Source organism: Alosa sapidissima, chromosome 10 (genome assembly GCF_018492685.1).
Source record: "Alosa sapidissima isolate fAloSap1 chromosome 10, fAloSap1.pri, whole genome shotgun sequence".
NCBI classification, from domain to species: Eukaryota; Metazoa; Chordata; class Actinopteri; order Clupeiformes; family Clupeidae; genus Alosa; species Alosa sapidissima.
Genome location: NC_055966.1, coordinates 8,526,561 through 8,545,796, shown reverse-complemented (window position 1 = coordinate 8,545,796; position 19,236 = coordinate 8,526,561). Strand labels below are relative to the sequence as shown.

The following is a 19,236-nucleotide window of genomic DNA, read 5'->3' as shown; positions in this document are numbered from 1 at the left end:
TGTATGGTGTCAGCCTACCATACAGGGGGGGGGGGGGCAGTGTACTGCAAGTATGGTGAAGGGACTTACTATTGCAAGCAGAGTACTGTATGTATGATGTTTGTGAGTGATGACAGTGAAGATGTGTGTGTGGGCGGGAGGGGAGTGGAGCAGTGACTGTGTGTGTGTGTGGGTAGGTGGGGGCAGTGTGCTGTAAGTATGTAGAGGATGTGTGTTGGAGAAGATCCTGAAGACAATGTGCTGTGTATGTAGGGGGGGGCAGTGTGCAGCAGTGGGCAGAGGCTTACTGTAGCAAGCAGTGTGCTGTATGTATGTGTGATGATGACAGTGATGATGTAAGTGTGTGTGTTTTTTTTGTGTGTGTGTTGGGGATAGGGGTGGTGGTGGGGGGGGGGGCAGAAAGCCTAGGCCATCAAGGACATGGGTAGATAGATGGAGGAGAAATCAAAAATAATAAATAAAAAGTTCTAGTTCTATATTTATGTACATAAATAAAGGACATACATTCAATCATTTTGAATCAGTTTGTACTTTTCTTGATTTAACAGTTTGATTACACTATTACATATTATATATTACACTAATTGGTCATAATTTGTCTAATTTACCTATTATTTAGCATTTAGTCTGTTTAGAAATAAAATCTTCTCTGACACATTTTAAGTGCACGGGTCAACACAATTGGATGGCAGCATGCCAGAGCCAGTCCAGGTGACATGTGCATTTCTCCTCCACTAGGTGTCAATGAAGCCTGGGAAGATTGTTTTCACAGAGCTATTTTGAGTCACCCTTTTATCTGACGTAGTAGACACTTTGCGCTGTGAAACAGGTATGCTGAGAATATTCCGATTTCTTCACACACCCTGTTGTCTGGATTAGTGGATTTGAGAAGATTGATTCATGCTGTCAATTTCGATGTAAGCTGAGCAGCTGGGCTTTTAAAAACATCAGTAGCTTAGTGGTTGGGTTGTCTTCACATACTTCTTTTCAATTGTTTAGCGCTGATTACCCACAGACTTCGGTAATCCTCATAGCAGACAAAACAACATGGACATACAAGCATTTTCAGACATTCCTCCTCATTGTTGATTAAGTTCCTGAGGAATGCCCTTATTGCGACAAGAATAACAGGTCTTCTATAGCTTAAATAGGAGGAAAAGGTAAACCCAAGGCTGAATTATTATTTTAACAAAGAGACATGTCATCATATGTCATCAAAGGTGCTTTGAAGTCATGCATATCTTTATGATGGACCGTGGCGCCTACTCTCCAACCCGAACAATTACGCACGGTTACGCATTGCCTTGAGCTTGCTCTAGAGAGAGTGGGTTGTCCCTAAAAAAATATTGTCCCAAAAGAGACATTGAATTCACAGCAGGCTACGTAGAGATTTTCTGTTTCCATTTCACATATCTGTGCGTAAACTGAATCTTCCGGTAAAGTACACATGATGTTTTGATGTTTCAGTGCATTGTTTAGTAATAATTTCGATATAGTGTCAACTACACTGCAACGAATTAAGTATTTTGTTTGAGCTAAGTGAGCAAGAAACACACCTTAACGCAACATAAGCCTACAGCACGAGCATTACTACCGCCCCACCTCTTTTGGTTCCCACAACCAACGTATTTAAAATACACTGATAATTATAATATTTTGAAACATAACCTTCAGAAACATCAATGTAGCGGGCAATAGTTCTTTCGTTTATGGATTAATTTGAACATGACATTACAAGATGAAGTGGACAAAAGTGAAATATCACTATTGATTTTGATGTCAATTGACAAAAATCAGATAAGCAAGCCATATATTGCTTTCAAAGGTACACAAACATATAATGCACATGTGATGCATTTAAATCACTAAATATAGCAGCTCACTCCTGAAGATCTGCTACATGAATAGATGGATATATCTGTTCCCAGGCCCCTCAGGTACGTCACAACATATTTTACTTACAATCCACATGAATGTGTTATTATGTGTATGACTCACCGTCTTTTGAGCTGATTCCCGCACTGGTCATCAGAAGAGGCGCCTAATGAGCACTGCGCAATGTGCGCACTTATTTAACCATTTTCTGACCGTGGGTGGAACGTCAGTATGTCGGTTAGTATGTGAAGAAAAAAATCCTAGTTTATTCCAATTAACTAAGCAAATAAGCCAGAACGTCATGTATGATAAAAGAAAAACATCGACGCGAGGTGTTTCCAAAAATGTCTGTCCACAGCACGCGCTCAAGCACATTCTCTCTCACCCCCCCCCCTCTCTCTGTCTCACTCTCTCTCTTTCTCTCTCTCTGTCTCTGTCTCTCTCTCTCTCCCTTTGCCCCTCTACTCCCCCTCTTTCTCATCACAGATTTGTATCGTCACTCCTGCCAGAATCTGTGTTAAACCCAAAGACTGTGGGAAATTTTTGTAGAACTTGTGGACTAGCAGCTGTTCCCAGCTCCCGGCCAGGCGTGACAAGAGTTGCTGTACGATAATATTGCAGGTATGGCGTTGTTATCGGATGATGTGATGCGGGTGTATGTGTCATAGGGGCTCAGAGGTAAACAGCGGTTTTCAAGGTGTGTCCTGGATATGCGGATTAAAAAATGGATGTAAATTTAAAGTGGGTCTCCCGCGACAACGAAATTACACCCATCAAGCTAAGTACACTTCATTTTCAATGTATGAGGTGTTGACTATATGCATAAAATTCAAATAGGCTACTATCAAAAAATATTGATACAGGGCTACTGAAGTGTTAAGACAATGCTAGTTGACTGAAGTCATTCGCAGACTAGTAAGTGGGATTTTAAAGATGATTAAAGGGGAGGTAAAGGGGTTAAGGTTTGTTATTTGTTAAAACAATACTTAAAGATTAGCGGAGCTACCTCTTATATATGTGAAATATGTGCCATTCAAATGTGTTATTTACTAACTTTGATTTTTCACATGGGTGTTTTTGCAGGAAATGCCGAGTCAGCTTGAGAAAGTGGTGGCCCAGAAAAAAGAGGCCATTGAAGCAGTGATGGAGATGTTTGAGAGAGGGGCAGAGGTGCTAGCCAGCACTGTGGGGGAGCTCTTTCCTCTCTGCGAGGCCGCCGCCCCCGTCCTCCGCCTTGCCCTGGACAACGTGCAGAGTAAAGAAGTGTTTTATGTAAAGGAGCAGTTCTTGGTCGTGCGAAACCAGCTGGACGTCCTCTCTTCTCAACTGGAGGACATCGACTGTGAGATTAAGAAGGGCCGGCTGGACACCCAGTACTTTTCAGTTGAGGAAAACCTACGCAACCAGTTCCGCAAATATGTTGACATCCTGGAGGCAAAACCCCAGTTCCGCGAGGTCAAGAGGAGGTTGTTCTTGGAGCACTTCAGCAAAACAGGAGGGGAGAAGAACCTCTGTGTCCTCCATGATGCACTCATGGGCACCAACACGTTTGGCGAATCCATCCTGGAGGTGGTAGAGAGGTACGAGGCTCGCAACAGGAGGGTCCTGGAGGACTTTTGTGTGCGGATGAAGGAGCTCTTCTGCCTGGGATTGATTGCCTTGTTCGGCTACTGTGCCCTCAGCCAAGGGGAGGAAGAAGAGCAGGAAAAGATTCAGGAGTGGAGCGGCAAAATCCAGGAGGTTGAGACCAAAATGAAAGCTGCCATCGAGGCGTGCGTGACAGCGTTCCCTGAGCAGGCGTGCCTGGATGCCCAGAGGCTGGTCAAGGAGAAGGAGAGCAAGAACCTCCAGGACGTAGCCGAGGAGCTGCGGGACTTCCTGGTCCGGAAGTATGACTGGGTCAGCTGGTCTGTCCGCGTGATCAACCACTCCGGGAGCAGCTACCGCAACTGGAGGGCCGGGGAGACCTTCCATCTGGTGAGTGGGCAGGGCTGGTTTGACGTGCTGCAGGTGAACGACACCAACCTGGTGGTCTCCTACAGCTGCTGTCCCCAGCCGGTGCCCAAGGAGAGCATCCAGGAGCTGATGGCAGGGCCGGCGAAGAGGGCGGATGCCAAGGCAGTGGTGGAGGCCCTACAGAAGCAGCTGGCCGGGTTTGTGGTCCACGCCATCAGTCGCCACAAGGAGAGCTGTGCTGCTTGGAACTTTCCGGAAGACTGCCATTACTGGGAGAGGCACAAAAATGTGTCTCTTTGTATTCACTCAGAGTAAGGCAGCTGTTGACAGAACTTTGCTTCGACTTGTTAACTTGTAGTCCAGATTAGTGGTTTAAATGGTCATTTTTTCGCAAGCCAACATTGTGAGTATGGCTTTATATGTGTGCAAATGTATGGACTAACAATAACAGTATTTCATGTTGGCCTTAATTTATTTCCTAACTAAAAAAGCATTCAAGTATTCAGTTGCAGACTTGCTAAAAGACATTTCTTATAGTTATTATATATAGAAAATAAAATATAGCATAGTAAAGACAACACCTCATAAATATGTAATGTGTACATCTTTAATCTGAACATGATGGTCATATGCACATCTCTCCTCTTCAAATAGTGAGATCAGCCATTTTAAAACAAGTGCACTTTACCTCGTATAATGGCAGCAACAGCCTTCTTTCCACATGCTAACCCTGTAGAGCGCTTCTTGAGTGATTTGAAATTCTGCGTCGTGACAGTGAGTTCAACAGCAGGAGGAAGAGAGCTCTAACTCCAGAGAGACCATTCTCACGGAAATGGGCCTATCAAAAGTGCCCTTCTGTTCTGGCCCCGTACGACTCCAGCTTGCCCTACTTACCACCGCCACGGTGAAAGGGGGCCTGGAAGCGGATCTGTGGACCGTGAAAACAATCATTGCTGGCTCCATAAGCCCAGATGACTGTGTCTGCACTCAGTAGGCTACACTTCACTCAGTATCTCAAACGACCAAAGACTGACATCCATTTCATCTGTGTGTAACAAATATTATCCTCAGCATAGAGAAACATTTTGTATATGAAAACTTTAATTAATGTAATCCTATTTTACACATTAAAACTGTCTTTTGAGGCTCAAATGCCTTTAATTAAATGCCCTGCATGTAATCAAAGCCTAACAGTCATTTACTTTTTTCAATTAAACAAGTCACATTAGCTTTTATAGCATTTCCTTTAACACTTCAACTGAGCGTCCTATTGCGCTGTTCACTCTGCTGAACCCTACATCCTCCACTCACCCTCCTCCTGTAATTGAATATCTGGTGCCTATTTTGCGCAGCATGTTTTGTGTAAACAGAATTTGCAAACAACTGTTGACATATATTGCTATTAAATCTCTTTGGTGGCCACAAACACCACTCAGAGCGGCTTGTAATTTAATCACTGGCTTTTGCACATAAGTCAGCATATTCAAACCAGAGCCTCAGTACACCATACTGTAATAGATTGCGAGTAACCTTTTGCACTGCTAATATAAAAAAGACAAGCTCCGAAGTGCTGTGCTCAGCATTGTACAATAACTCGTTAGGCATGTTAGAGGTGGGGAGTGGAGGGGGTCCATCCATCATAACTTAGCCTGGAGAAAGAGAGAGAAAGAGAGAGAGAGAGAGAGAGAGAGAGAGAGAGACCGGGGCTTCTGCACCACACGGTTGTAAATCAATGGTGTCAAAATCTATGCTGCAGGGTCTGTAATAGGAGGCGTTAAATGTTGTCGGAGTGGCCATACTGCTCCCTGTCTTGTCAGTCATTTAAATTGAAAGGAGTATGTGCAGTAAACCCTTGGAAATGGGGGGAATAATAACATTTAAATGCATGTAGTGACAATCATGTGGTAAAACTCTTGCAGTGTCTTCCAATCCTCATTTGAAATGTCCAGAGATCAAGAAGCTGTTGAGAATGTCTTGTGAATATTTGTAGTGAAACTAAACACAATGACCACTATGATGACCTGAATATTTAACAATAGACTACAACTACCATGAAGATCATTTTCAACACATGTGTGCTATTTCATATCCACTGCATGCAAACACCACTGTCACTGTTGCATCATCTGGTCGGACTTGCTATAGAAATGCCAGCTTCATTATATTTATATTATATATTATGTTATGTATGTGAATCTTTACACATGTCTCAGATTTCTAAGCATGTGTATGTTAACCAGAAACAACACTTTGTGCGAGTGTTATTATTAAAAAAATCAGATGGACCATTAGACACACCGTGCTGGAAACTCCTGAATTCATTAGTGGTCATGTGGGCAGAGCCCTGGCTGCAGTTATTGATCCATGAAGCTCTTATCCCTGATAAAGGCTTTTCTATAGCCACGCCAGAATCCTCACTGTCACTGCTCACATGCCCACATGTTGGACATCAAACTGGAGGTTGTGGCTTTGCTGCTGCCTGTTTTGTGGTGAAGGCAAATGAGTTATGAGAGGAATGTTTTCTCATGTCAGTTTAAGAGTGAAGCTGCTTTAATGCCTTTAGGAGACAGAGGGCGCTATCAACAAACAGATCAACAAGGTTTTGGTGAAGTGGTGTAGCTGGTGGAGCCCGGAGTCAGTGTACACACTCTGAATGTTCTGAATTGGCTGATGTCCACTCACAGGTTCAATTAGAAAAATAAAAGTATTATGTATCTGTAGGACTATCTGTAGCCCCTTCCAGAAGAGGTTTACATCAGACAAATATTTTAAATGTATTTCTTATCACTATCAGATGAGCTGACATTTCAAGATAGAGGAGCTACCCTATCACTATCACTTGGCATGACATTTGAAGATAGAGGAGCTACTTTGTTATTCTGATAATATACTTTATCAACAGACCACAGGACAGATGGGAGAGCAATTGTATTGTCTCTCAAACTTAAAAAAATAATAAAAAAATAATTGTACTACTTTCAAGTTACAGTATACCTACTCACTACTATTTACTTTATTATGTAATTGCTCTGACGTAACACAGTACTCCATTAACTTGTTAAGTTATTGTTAACTTATCCCTTGCTGCACATGATTAGTGTGTCCTCGTGATTAGTGTGTCTCTTCTTCTTGGTCCAAAGTCTGTAAATCCTCTTGGCCCAAAGTCCTCCGATAAGACGTATCAGCCAATATCAATATTTCATAAACAAATGAGTGATTTTTATGGAGGCCAGCATTAGTGGTCCTCAGGAGGAGGTCGATCAATTGCAGGGCGGCCCAGCCTGCCTGGATCTGGGCGGGTAATGACATTACCTCCCCGTCAGAGTGGACCATCGACCCGGGCCCTGCGGCTTAAGTGGGCTAATCTGATAGAAAGCATTAAAACATTTGTTCAGTGACACACAGCAGAGGACCTGCTGAAGCCCTCTAGATTGGCCATCAAAGGCCTGCTTTGGAACGAGGACACACACATCAAGGTCACACAACTCCGGTCCACTCACTGTGAACCCACAGGGTAGTAAGGGTCAGACATTCCATGTTTGTCATTAGCTATTCCAAATATTTGAGATTAATGGCAAATATAAGCTCTCTCTCGTCTTTATGGCAACCATGTAACTCCTCATGCTTCTCATGTGTGCACCGGGTTACCCAGACTGCCTCTGTGGAGTGTAATGCTTCCCCTCACCCACCTCTGTGTTTTCCACTGACCCAAAAACCCCTGCACACTATGCACCCCTGCAGTTTTTGCCATACGTCAGCACACAGGAATCTCTCTCTCTCTCTCTCTCTCTCTCACTCACTTACTTGATTTCTCTGTCTCTCTCTCTCTCCCTCTCTCACACACACATACAAACACACACACACTCCCCCTCTTTTCTATCTCTCCCTTCCCTATCCTATTCTAGTTATACTCCTCCTTGTTTCTCTCTCTCCCGTTTTCTCTCCTCTCCTTATTTCTTGAAGACGAGCCAAACCATCCCCCCTTCCATTCTCTCCCGCCGTGAGTTCCTGTCCTTCGCAACTGCAGTATATCAGCCTGTCTTGTCAGCGCAGGCCCTTGCAGTAGCAGAGATGCCCACCACAGCAAACATAAACCAACACACCCCGTCTACGAAAGATACGAAGCGTTTTACAGCATATTACTGTATTCTGGAAAGTCTGTATAGTTTTAAAGTGAAAGAGTGAAAGAGAAATATGTTTAAAGTAGGAAAGAGTGATCAGGTGTGGCCACATCCGAGCGTGTCGGAGTGGGTTTTAGTGCATGGGGCCATGCTGGGACTGTCCCGGGGGGGAGGGGCAGGGAGAGTGAATGCATGAGAAAGGACAGGAGGGGGGCAATGGAAGATTAGGAAACACCACAGCTGTGAGCAATGAACTCCTCCAAACAGGAAGCAATAGCTGGACTTTCATTTCCTGACACCGGAGCTCTGCAACATTCAAAAATATTAGTTTCAGACAGTAATGTGGCAGACAGGTCCCTTTAAAAAGCTATAAATAACCTGTACGCTTGCTGCTACACTTCTGTCCACAAAACCATTAGCAAATTAAAGTTGTAATCGGTATATTGATCTCTGTACCGGCTCCCTTGTAATTTCTCTCTTGTGAGGTGTGCTATCTCTCTCTCTCTTGCTCTCTCTCTCTCTCTCTCTCTCTCTCTCTATCTCTCATTCCCTCGCACACACACACACCACTCTCTTGTTTATGCTCTGTTCAGACAGCATACTGAAACATTTGTGTGACCTATTTAAAAATGGCCCACTGTATTTCACTGAAGTGAATAGTACTATTAGGTAAATAGGTTCTTCCCACCAGACCGTGTGAATGGTGAAGCAATGTGGGACTGAGTAAAACTGACATGCAGGAAATCCACAAGCAATTGGAATTAGTATTTTAATTAATTATTTATTTTAATGCACTTATATTGATCAAAGATTATCAATGATATCGGTTCTCTTAAATGGAACACCAGATTACTCATTTAAAGTGACACTGTGGGCATTTTCAATTATGTCATGCACTGTCGATGGAGAGATTTGTTACTATATTTCACCATTCACCTCTAATGAGTATAACATTGCAGTTTTTTTTATGTCCAACCAATTCCTGAAAACAATAACCGTAAACAAAGGATAAACTATGCGAACCCTGCTTAGCCTTGGTGAAATGTAAACCATGTTATACAAATGCGGCTCTTCAGCGAAGCACACAATATTGATCAATGGTCATGTAGTGTGAGTCAATGGAGAGAATTTTTACATTTCACTATTCACCTCTAATGAGTATAATAACATTGCTATATGTCTCCGCATCGGGGTCCTGTTCGCTCTGTCGGCACTTACTTCCCAATGATGACTGGCAGACAGTATAATACATTATCCCTTACTTTTATTTATTACACGGCTCTTCAGAGTGCTGCAGAAAGTTCCATTCACATGAATGGGCCTTCCCAACGTTCGGGCCTATGTTAAATCTACATAAATAACCGGCAAAGCATTTAATCACCGCTGTCAATGGCAACGGGTTTTGTGCTTCTGATTAATGTCTTTCATATCACTATGCAAGGACTGGAACTTCATTCAAACGTGAAAGCAGACGGTTGATCAGCTGTGTTCTCAAGAATGTTTGATTCAAGTTCAGCGTGTGTTGTTGCGAACTATTTGTTTCTCAGCAAATGCCACGATGAACGGTAACAAATAGGCTAGGTTATGTAGGCTAAAGTCATATCGTGGGGAGTTTATTATTTCGTTTTGGCAAGTAGCCGTATAATAAGCGGGATAATGTATAGAACGCCGGTCATTACTGTGAAAATAAGTCCCTTCAGGGCGGAACAAAACCCCTCCGCTGCGGGTCGGGGTCCGGTTCGCCCTGTCGGGACTTATTTTCCCAGTAATGACCGGCGTTCTATACATTATCCCTTACATAATACATTATCCCTTACATACTTTTCACTATAACATGTGCTCTTCTCTCCCTAATGCAAAGAGAGTGATGTCACAAACAGAGGAAATCCTGCAGCTTCAACATGGTGGGATTTAAATTAAGCACAACATTTGCATTTAGCCTAAAGGTAGAAGATTATTTCCTTGTTTTGTATAGGGGCATAGAGACTAATGTAAATTTGTGTCCAATCAATGACATCTTGCAGTGTGTGAATACTCCTCTGTTTTCTCTTGTCCTGCGTGGATTTGTATTGATCTAAAGCGTCTAACAGATTGGTTCTGTTGGTCTTATTGAGGATTTGGATTCAAGAACTGTCTCTACTGGCTGTGCTATGTGCACTGCATACTGATGTGGAATGCACTTCCAGAACTACTACGATGACACTGTAGAGTCTTATTTAAACCTATATGTTTTAGAATGTTTTGCAAAAATAGCACAAAAATAGCAAAATTTTGATAGAAGGTGCATTAAGCTCTTTTTATTTAGAAGAAATAATGCTTTGAGATGTTTCCCAGGATTCCTGAGCATTCTTGGGATTAGGAATATGTGTCTTTCAGGGCCTCTTTCAAGGCCTGCAAATTGTAAACAAAGCCGGTTAAATACCTGAGACGAGACAAGACAAGATACACAAAATGCGACATCATACCAGAAAATTATTTTTCATCATTGTAAGGTTAAATGTCTGGAAGCTTATTTTCCTCAACAGGATGAGCCACTTCCACACTCATTAACCTGAGTATCTTTGCTGAGGTGTGGCCCAGCCCAGAGGAGAGCAGCGCAGGGGAGGGGACAGCAGGCAGTAGCAGGGCTGGGTGCTGATGCAAGACGTGTTTATGGCTATAGTTATGGTTATGGTTATGGTTGTTGTATTTAGCAGACGTTTTTGTCCAAAGCGACTTACAGAACCTTACAATAATTAAAATGAACAGTAAGTTGGTAAGCCAACATTTAGCAAAATAGTAATAATAACGTTGCAATAATGTCATATAATCAATGATGAAAATAAACAAATACCCTAAATATACAAAACATAATTGAATAGATAAGTCTTTAGACCCCTCTTGAATGATCCAAAACTATCACAGGAACGCAGAACTCCAGGCAACTCATTCCACCAATTTGGAACCATGGAGGAAAAGAGTCTTGAATTTGACCTCCTACTGTACCATTTATGGCTGGTGGAAAACAGATGCTCATCACAGGACCGCAGTGGGGGATTGGGGATGTAGAGCTGGATCATGGAATTGAAATAGCAAGGAGCAGATCCAGTTAGAGTCCTACAGGCCAGAGTAAGGGGTTTGAATTGAATTCTGAATTTAATTCTATAGGAAGCCAATGCAGAGCAACTAAGAAGAGAAGTAGCGTGTTTGTGTAGGAGAGGGTGACCTGGGTGATGGGATCATGCAAAAGTGGGACAAATCATCCTCTCCTCCCCCAGGAGCCGTTGCCAAGGTGCGGGTGCAGTGCCCGGCACAAATGTGACTGTTATTAATTCCAAGAAAACAAAGTATTCAAAGAAGGGAGGTTGCTTCAGACACCACTGCTGCATTAGAGATGAGTTATCACTGGAGCACTGTGGCACTGGAATCAAATCTCGGGAAAATACAACATATGCCAGTGCAGGGCTTTCTTCTACATATTACCAATTACAGTACAATATGACAACAGCATGTGTGTGTTGAAATAAGTATTAAGAATTCCCTTGATTTCACAAAAGTATGGGTAATGTTTGTTTATCAACAATCATGTACTGGATTTGGCAAGGTTAAATTCCAAAACCATGATGTAGGACAATAAGTCATACTGAAACACAGAGAAACTCTTTGAATCTTTGCATTCACAGTTAATATTTTCTATTTGAAACCCCATTCAGGAGTCATTGTTCATCCCTTTATGCCAAAATAATGGGAGTGAAAATCAAACATCACAGTATGATCACAAGGGCTGAGCTGAACTGAGCAGGGATTCCCCTCAGTGCTGTCAGTGATTGGACACACAGCACACAGTTCATATTTGGGATTGAAAGTGCAGGGAAAAAAATCTGTAAGTGAGATTCAGGCCACAAAATGATTTCACAAAAGATTTCCTCTTGAGTTCATGAGTTATCTTTCTCCACAGCTTCCTCTCAGGCTGTCTGTCTACCGAGGGAATAGTGAACACCATAATTTTGGCATGCACAGCGATCCCTGGCCCTCCCGCACGGTGTAACTGGAGTTTCCCCATTGACTCACTCAGCACCAGGATCTCTTTGACCTGGAAACATCTGCCTCCTCAGATCCTGAGGCATGTTCTAACATGTTCAAGGACAATGCTGTCACACCAGCGGTTTATGGCAGACATGCTCTGTTTTTGGTGACTACAGTTTTACGGACTGAACCCTCTGTTAATGCTCAAGAAGTGGAGCTTCATCCGCACTATTTTAGTAAATGATTGTAAATGTAAACCAAATGCCACTAGCATGTTATGTTAAGGTTCAAGAAAGTAGCCTATTCATGTCATAACTGGACAGCCCACCTTAAAATAAGATTCCTCGATTTCACTTGGAACTGTGAAAAGCATGTAGAGACATGTGGACATATAGTCCAAAACAGTTTAGTTTCTGTATGCAAATGTAGTGGACTCCATGAGACAGTGTGTTTACCTCATTGGTGATTCACAGTTAGAACAGTGGTTGATGTTCACCTTCACCAGGGCCACACAGATATTTCCCCAAGGAAATCTGGGTTTCCTATTGGTCATCTTGAGGTCACTTCATCTGTGAAAACATTGACACCGTTGCTTTTCAGCGGGAGACTGAAAGCCCCTCTTAAATTTCTCCCACATTAATGGAGCCCCAAGTCAAAGGAGACTGACGACCTGTCACAAAATCGGTCTATCAGTACATTCTCATATAACATTGTTTTAATCTTCAAGTTGTTACCAAGGCCACATGTACTCTGAGTTAGAGCTTGGAATCACAGAGTAACTCACGAATCGATACAGTTAAGATACTTTGCCCAAGATAACGATAATAATGCAAACATCTGGAATAATGTATTCACTGCATTTCACAATATACTTGAAACAGTGTGCAGAGTACAGCATTTTAGCTTAGTGCCTCCACAGAAATCTACAAATAATTCAAAATTAGCAAAAATATTTCTAGACACATTTCAGCATTTATGCTTATGTCCATGCATGAATGTAATATCAATATTTGGTGGTCCAATAATGTATTGCAAAAACAATAGGATATATTGACAATAATATTGATATTTTGTCTCATCTACACTGTACATGGGCGGATTATGAACTTTTGGGCCCCTGGGCCCAGATGTATTAAGGGCCCCCCACTTATTGTTGTATATGTGGGAGGGGGGGTTTGGGGGTCCTCCCCCAGAATTTTTTTAATTTGTTTGATGTGATTTCCTGTATTTTGGTGCTTTTTGGGGATGGCCAATACTAAATTCAATCAGATTCATAGCCTACATCCTGATTTGTTGATATTGAGGCAATGATTCCCTGCAAAGGCTTGGGCTTTAGGGCCCCCTGACCCCATGGGCCTCTGGGCCTGGGCCCGGTAGGCCCATGCAGTAATCCATCCCTGACACTGTACCAGTCATCTCATACTTACCTTCTAAAGCTAACACAATTTTGCCTTTGTTTATTTGTTACAGCACAGAAATGATTATTGCAATATCATGTATGATTTATACCACTATAAATACATATATCCACAGTTTAAACTCTGGAAACAAATATCTATCCACTAATGCAAACGTGGATCCACTGCAGTGGCAGCAGGTGAACCTGTTTCCCTTTTAACGGTCAATTGCACTTAATGCAGGTGCATGGCTGGTTCCCACACCTGTGATCTCAGGGCTTATGTTAATCACACTCTGCTTATTGCAGACTCGCCCCAGCACGCTCATGTTCTAAAGACCCATAAGTCATCTCTGCTGTTAGACTTTCTCCAGGAAATAGTAACTGTTCCTAAATGCAATTTGGAGGCAGGCGAGATGCTCAGATGTTCATGTCAGATTTATCATGTCTTGAGTCAGTTGTCTTGCAACAATCAGGGGAAAAGTAAACCCTAACAAATGTTTTTTTTTAGATTATGTAGAATTGTATCCACAAGAGAGAGGGATTTAGGACGTCTGCTGGTTGAACTAAAGTGACATCTTGTGGCAGCAGGAAACTGTAGGACTGGCAATGTCAAAGATCCAATATGATTCACTGTTCAAACACTCAGCTTATTCTTACAAATAACTTACAAAATGTAGGAAATACAGAATGTTTTTTTTTGTCTAATTACGCATACAAGGCAAATGTGCAAATGCCCAACATAATCACCTTACTCTTTTGTTTACTTTATTTCAAATGAATACTGACATGAACATTAAAGTGGGTAATTCCAGTTAACGGTCACAAGCAACCTGAATGAGGAGGGCGATCATTTGGCAAAGCACAGACACTCCAGATGTGGTGCAAACAGTTTCTCGTCTGGCACACCTAGTTCACCTGGTTGTCATTAACTTAATGCATTCCATTCTTCTGCTGCTGCGAATGCAAAAACAACACATGCCAACGCAGTCCCTTTCATGCCATACTGGCAATCACATTGAATTGTATTTCATCTGCAGGGCTGACCTTTGCACTGTAAACTTTGAGTCCACATAATGATAATATCTGATCTAGAATCACCCAAAGACTTTGCTGGCATGATGAGAGTATAATCATGTAATTGCAGTATGCACTAGTTATATAATAAAATACAATTTAACAGCAATACAATGCAATGAGTTAGAATACCAAATAAAATACACAAATTCTTAAATAATAAGCCATACAGTATATAGATAGATAGATAGATAGATAGATAGATAGATAGATAGATAGATAGATAAAACTGATCTGCAGAGCAGGCATGACCATATACTATGCATTATACGTATACTATATCACCATATGGAGCTCTCATTTGTCGCACTAAGGCGAGCCAGGGGGTGTTTACCCCACACCAGCTTGTGCCACCCATCACGCCACCACATACCGCTGTGCTACTGCGAGGGCATGATCACAGTTCTGATGGTAACGAGTTAGCATAGTGCGAGATCTAGCAGCGACACGACAGACACAAGCAAACCCAAAGCGCGCCCACATATTGCACGGCTTGCCAGTGCCTTTGCGGACCAATAGCCACAGACCACGTCCGGTCTTCCCTCCATCCTTGTTGGACTGTAGTGATTAGTCATAGCAGCTAATGGGTCACACAGTGAGAGGCTGAACAAAGGCTATGGCTCAGTGTTTCGTTCATTGCTGGGGATGGAGAGACAGTGGCGTCTTTCACTAAGCCCTGACTGTTGTGGCATAACTGATTGAGAGCATTCTCCACCCCCTCACAGCAATGTCTAAATGCATCCTTTGACATAACTAAACATGAATAAAGAAGTAGGCAAAGGAGGGTCGACAAAACAGTACACATCACAGTTTCAAGCAGAGCAGAATTTTCTGCTTTGCATATTCAAAGATATGAAAATCTCCTGTGTACATATGGAAAAGCTGTGCACTGTGTAACATGCCAAAGCATTGTGATGTCACGAGTTTGGAACTACAGTATGTCACTGCAGCATATCTTTTCCCTTTCTTAAGTCCAGACATGTGGCCATGGCAACTTCAGTGGAGACTCAACAAGGCAGGATTTTGTGATTCTGCTGCGTGCCCTTGCAGAAGGGGCTCCCGTTAGCCAGCCAGTTTTTTTTTCTGCTTCTTTTTTTTTCAGATGCTCTGCTGTGTGAATGTGCTGCGTTCTCTCACTCTCCAGGGAGAGTGTTTACAGGATGTTATCAGTCTCCGTCTCTGCCTATCATCCTAGACAGGGTTCCATGGAATGCTTGGAGGGGAAGGAGGCAATCTGAAGGGGGAGTGCCATACTGAGGGGAGTCTATATATACATCCCAGCCCTGGGAGGCTGTTGCTCAGAGGCACAGCTGAGATCTGTCGGAGAACACCTCAGTGGCAACATTTTTCAGGAATTGTGGTGAGTCCTCTAAAAAGGCATATTTAATTTTTCTGATAACTTAATCCTATCTGTATTTTAATTACACAAGGAAATGTGTTATCTAGTCATCTTTCCTGTCACTGTGGGTGATACAAATATGGCAATGAGTTCTAAACATTGGATAAAACAAAAAAATCTTAATCACTAAATGAAATAAATGACACATGTCTCTGTTGACAAGCAAGAAGTGTTGTTGGAGCATAATGAGCTGATTATAGGCTGCTCAGTTGCAGGATGTTGTTGTTAAATCAATATTGACTGCCACAGGGTTTGTCATGCTGTGTGAAAATACAGCTGGATTATGGCACAGGGATGTGGTGCTGTGTTGTGTGGGCTTGTGTTGGTCTCAGTGGAATGAGCTATAATGCGCAGTTTGGATTTTTTCTCTTTCATACTGCAAAGAGATGTGGCACATTTTATTTTTTATCCGATCAGATGAATGATCAAATTAATTAGATGCTAGATTTACGAGGACATTTTCTACTCCCATTTTTTTGTGAAGCTGATGGTCAAAGTGACCATATTTTCAAAAGAAGACTTGAAATAACAAAGCCAAAATCAGGATCTTTTATTCAGTAAGTATGTTTCTCCTCCAAATATTTCTGAGATCATAATGCAGTTTCAACACAAAGGGGTTAAAGAAAAAGTATATACCATTTTAAAGCAGTGTAAGTATAGATATGATGTCGGTAATCAATCTCAACCTCACATGACTGCTTTTGAAGTTCCCCTTGACCTTGGTAAAGGGCATAATTGGTATTAGATTAGATTAGATTAGATTAGAATAGAGTACAAGTACAAAATAAATAATATTGTTAATTTTTACTTGTATTTCACATGATATTGCTGTGGGCAATTTTTTTTAATTACTCCATCTTTTCCAATGCATCTGTAGAGTATACAGTATATACTTATACTTATACTCCATGGGGCTTTAAGTGTTAACATGGCACTGGACAGAGAGTGGTTTTCATTCAAGTGCAGTGGGAAAGGGTTTCTCAGATCAGGGTGTGCCTTTTTCTGTAGTGAATATAGAGCCCAGGGAAATGAGATATGTGTGTGAGCTCATCTCCCCTGTGTATTTAAACTACCCAGAAACGTCCTGAAATGTTCATAAGTGTAAAAGTCTTCCCCTTTCAGCCATGTTAAGGACATCTGTGTTTGCTCTAGTGCCTGGTTATTGTTTGGGCCATAAATTGTCTTTTGAAAAGTCCTGCATTGAGTGTTGCGCAACTCTGCCATCACTATGAGAACATAGCCACCATTTTATGTTCAGTTTGTGTTGCTATGAACTTCAAAATAAATTGATCTTAACATATAGTTTGGATGAGCCCAATTACACCAGGGTCCTTATCTGTTCCTGTCATTTCTATTTGCTCAAAGGGTGTGGCTAGGCGACTCCAACAAGTTCTGACAAATCCTGTACCACTGTCACTTGATCAAAAGCCAGTTTACTTGGCTGTGTTTTAAATGTGAAGCGTGTGTGTTTTCTTCTTTGTGTTTTATTGATGGTTGATATTTGGTCTCAAAGATTTGATCTCAAAGGTCCAGTTTGTGTTGGATTATATTTAACCCATGTGACCTATGCGAAACTCAATCTATCCATTTGAAATGTCTATTGATCTTAGCCATTGATTTTCATTTTCACCGCAGTTTGGATGATGTTCGTTTTGCATCTTCTCTCTCCCTTACAGGATTTCAGACATCACTGAGCTGAAAAAGGAGGCAAATCGAGCCCCCTTTTTAATTGTGGTGCATAATGAATCGTGTCGAAGAATGGGTCCTGGAGAACAGGGACAAGATTGAGAAAGGAGTGGAGATCATGGGCCAAGGCTGTGAGGTGCTGGCCTCCACGGTGGGTCAGTTCCACCCCATCCTGGAAGCTGTGTTTGTGGCCTCCGCAGAGATCCTCAGTAACCCTGATGGGAAAGAGGCACGGTACTTGACTGAGCAGTTTGAGAAGGTCAACCAGAAGCTGGAGGGCATACAGGATGAAATCGGCAAGATCGCCCTGGAGCTGCAGCGGAGCAGCATGAACAAGCAGAACTTTGACCGCGAGGCGCAGATAATCAGCCAGTATGAGAAGTTTCAAGACTTCATCAATGCCAAGCCCAAGTTCAAGGAGAAGAAGAAGGAGAAATTCATCAGCCACTTTGAGAACACGGATCGGGACTTGAACCTGGACGCCTTGTACAACGCCGTCACCGGCGAGAACATTTCCGGGGACCCCATGCTGGAAACGGTGCTGAACACAGAGCAGCGGGGCAGGAGGGCGGTGGAGGAGTTCTGCGCCCGAGTCAAGAAGCTGTTCGTCATGGGCATCATCGCAGTCATGGGCCATGCTTCCCTGAAAGACGGAGTCATTGGAGAGGACATGGTCAAGAAGTGGCAGGATCGGATGGAGGATGTGGAGAACCGCATGAAGGCCGCAGTGGACGACTGCACGCAGAACTTCGCTGTCCAGGCCAAGATGGATGTAGAGCGTGAGCTCCTGGACAAACCAGGCAGCGTTGACCCGGAATTCACCAAATCTCTTCTGGTGATCCTCACCAGGAAGTATGACTGGGTTTCCTGGTCCATCCGAGTTTTCAATCACAGTGGAATATTTTTCTGGAATTGGCTGGCTGGCAAGAAGTACCATGGCAGTGGTGGGGGTGGTAACTTTTTTGACCTCTTGACCCAAAACAACATCCGGGTGGTGGTTTCGTTCAGCGCGGATCCAAAGCCTATCAACAAGAACCACCTGCAGGATCAGATTGAGAAACAGAAGTTGAAGGGCAACATGGTGTCTGTGGCCCAGGCCTTGTGTGGCAGCCAGCCCAACTGTTTGGTGCATGCCGTGAGCCGATATAAGAAAGTAGAGGAGACTAACAACTTTCAGCCAGAATGCTATTATTATGGGATACACAAAAGGGCCTACTTATGTATCCATTCAGAGTAGCCTAGTTGCACTGAGAGGTATCACAAATGCGGAAATCAGTTCAGTTTTTCATACCTGTGTCATAAATGTTATTCTTTGAATATGTAAGACAGTTGGATGTATAGCAACTCTTGACTTGAGATACTTTGTCTTTCTTTTTTTTTTTGATTGATTTCATGGTGACATGTGTTCATACATTTTTAATCATTATGAATGGACAAAGAGCATGTATACACTACTTTAAAAACTTGATCAAACTTGATTCATAGAACTAAATTGCAAAAAGATGCTTGCTTTCAAGAAAGTAATGAGAAGCTAAAAACTAATTTTATACTTTTAATATTTGACATCAAATACCATAAAGATGTCAAATATCTCCAAATATGTTCATATTTTCATCATATTGTGTACTACTTGTAACTGCTTTTCAGCAGACAGCATTGATCAAGTTAAACTCAAAACCAACAATAAATGTCATAAAACAGGTACTTGATGAATATGTTTT

The 19,236-nt window shown here is 42.3% G+C and overlaps 2 protein-coding genes and 1 long non-coding RNA gene across 5 annotated transcripts in view; all 3 read left to right on the top strand.

The window, feature by feature from the left end:
• Window positions 1–19,236, top strand: part of LOC121721234 — a 28,583-nt gene that overhangs the window by 4,669 nt on the left and 4,678 nt on the right. The window lies entirely within an intron of this gene.
• On the top strand, window positions 1,880–6,090 carry rpz3 (rapunzel 3). 2 transcript variants are annotated; one of them, XM_042107973.1, is made up of 3 exons: window positions 1,880–1,937; window positions 2,362–2,496; window positions 2,959–6,090. In XM_042107973.1, the coding sequence occupies exon 3, from the start codon at window positions 2,962–2,964 to the stop codon at window positions 4,144–4,146; it is 1,185 nt and encodes a 394-aa protein (XP_041963907.1). In that variant the 5' UTR covers window positions 1,880–1,937; window positions 2,362–2,496; window positions 2,959–2,961; the 3' UTR covers window positions 4,147–6,090. The 2 variants fall into 2 exon arrangements, with proteins under 2 accessions (XP_041963907.1, XP_041963908.1); XM_042107974.1 differs by lacking the exons at window positions 1,880–1,937; window positions 2,362–2,496 and adding an exon at window positions 2,562–2,837.
• rpz5 (rapunzel 5) lies at window positions 15,416–19,219 on the top strand. 2 transcript variants are annotated; one of them, XM_042107975.1, is made up of 2 exons: window positions 15,416–15,790; window positions 17,506–19,219. In XM_042107975.1, exon 2 carries the CDS (start codon window positions 17,571–17,573, stop codon window positions 18,750–18,752), a length of 1,182 nt encoding a protein of 393 aa, XP_041963909.1. In that variant the 5' UTR covers window positions 15,416–15,790; window positions 17,506–17,570; the 3' UTR covers window positions 18,753–19,219. The 2 variants fall into 2 exon arrangements, with proteins under 2 accessions (XP_041963909.1, XP_041963910.1); XM_042107976.1 differs by lacking the exon at window positions 15,416–15,790 and adding an exon at window positions 15,893–16,386.

Bases quoted from the DNA above. Each gene is read 5' to 3' on its own strand.
- rpz3 (XM_042107973.1), top strand. From the start codon at position 2,962: ATGCCGAGTCAGCTTGAGAAAGTGGTGGCCCAGAAAAAAGAGGCCATT.
- rpz5 (XM_042107975.1), top strand. From the start codon at position 17,571: ATGAATCGTGTCGAAGAATGGGTCCTGGAGAACAGGGACAAGATTGAG.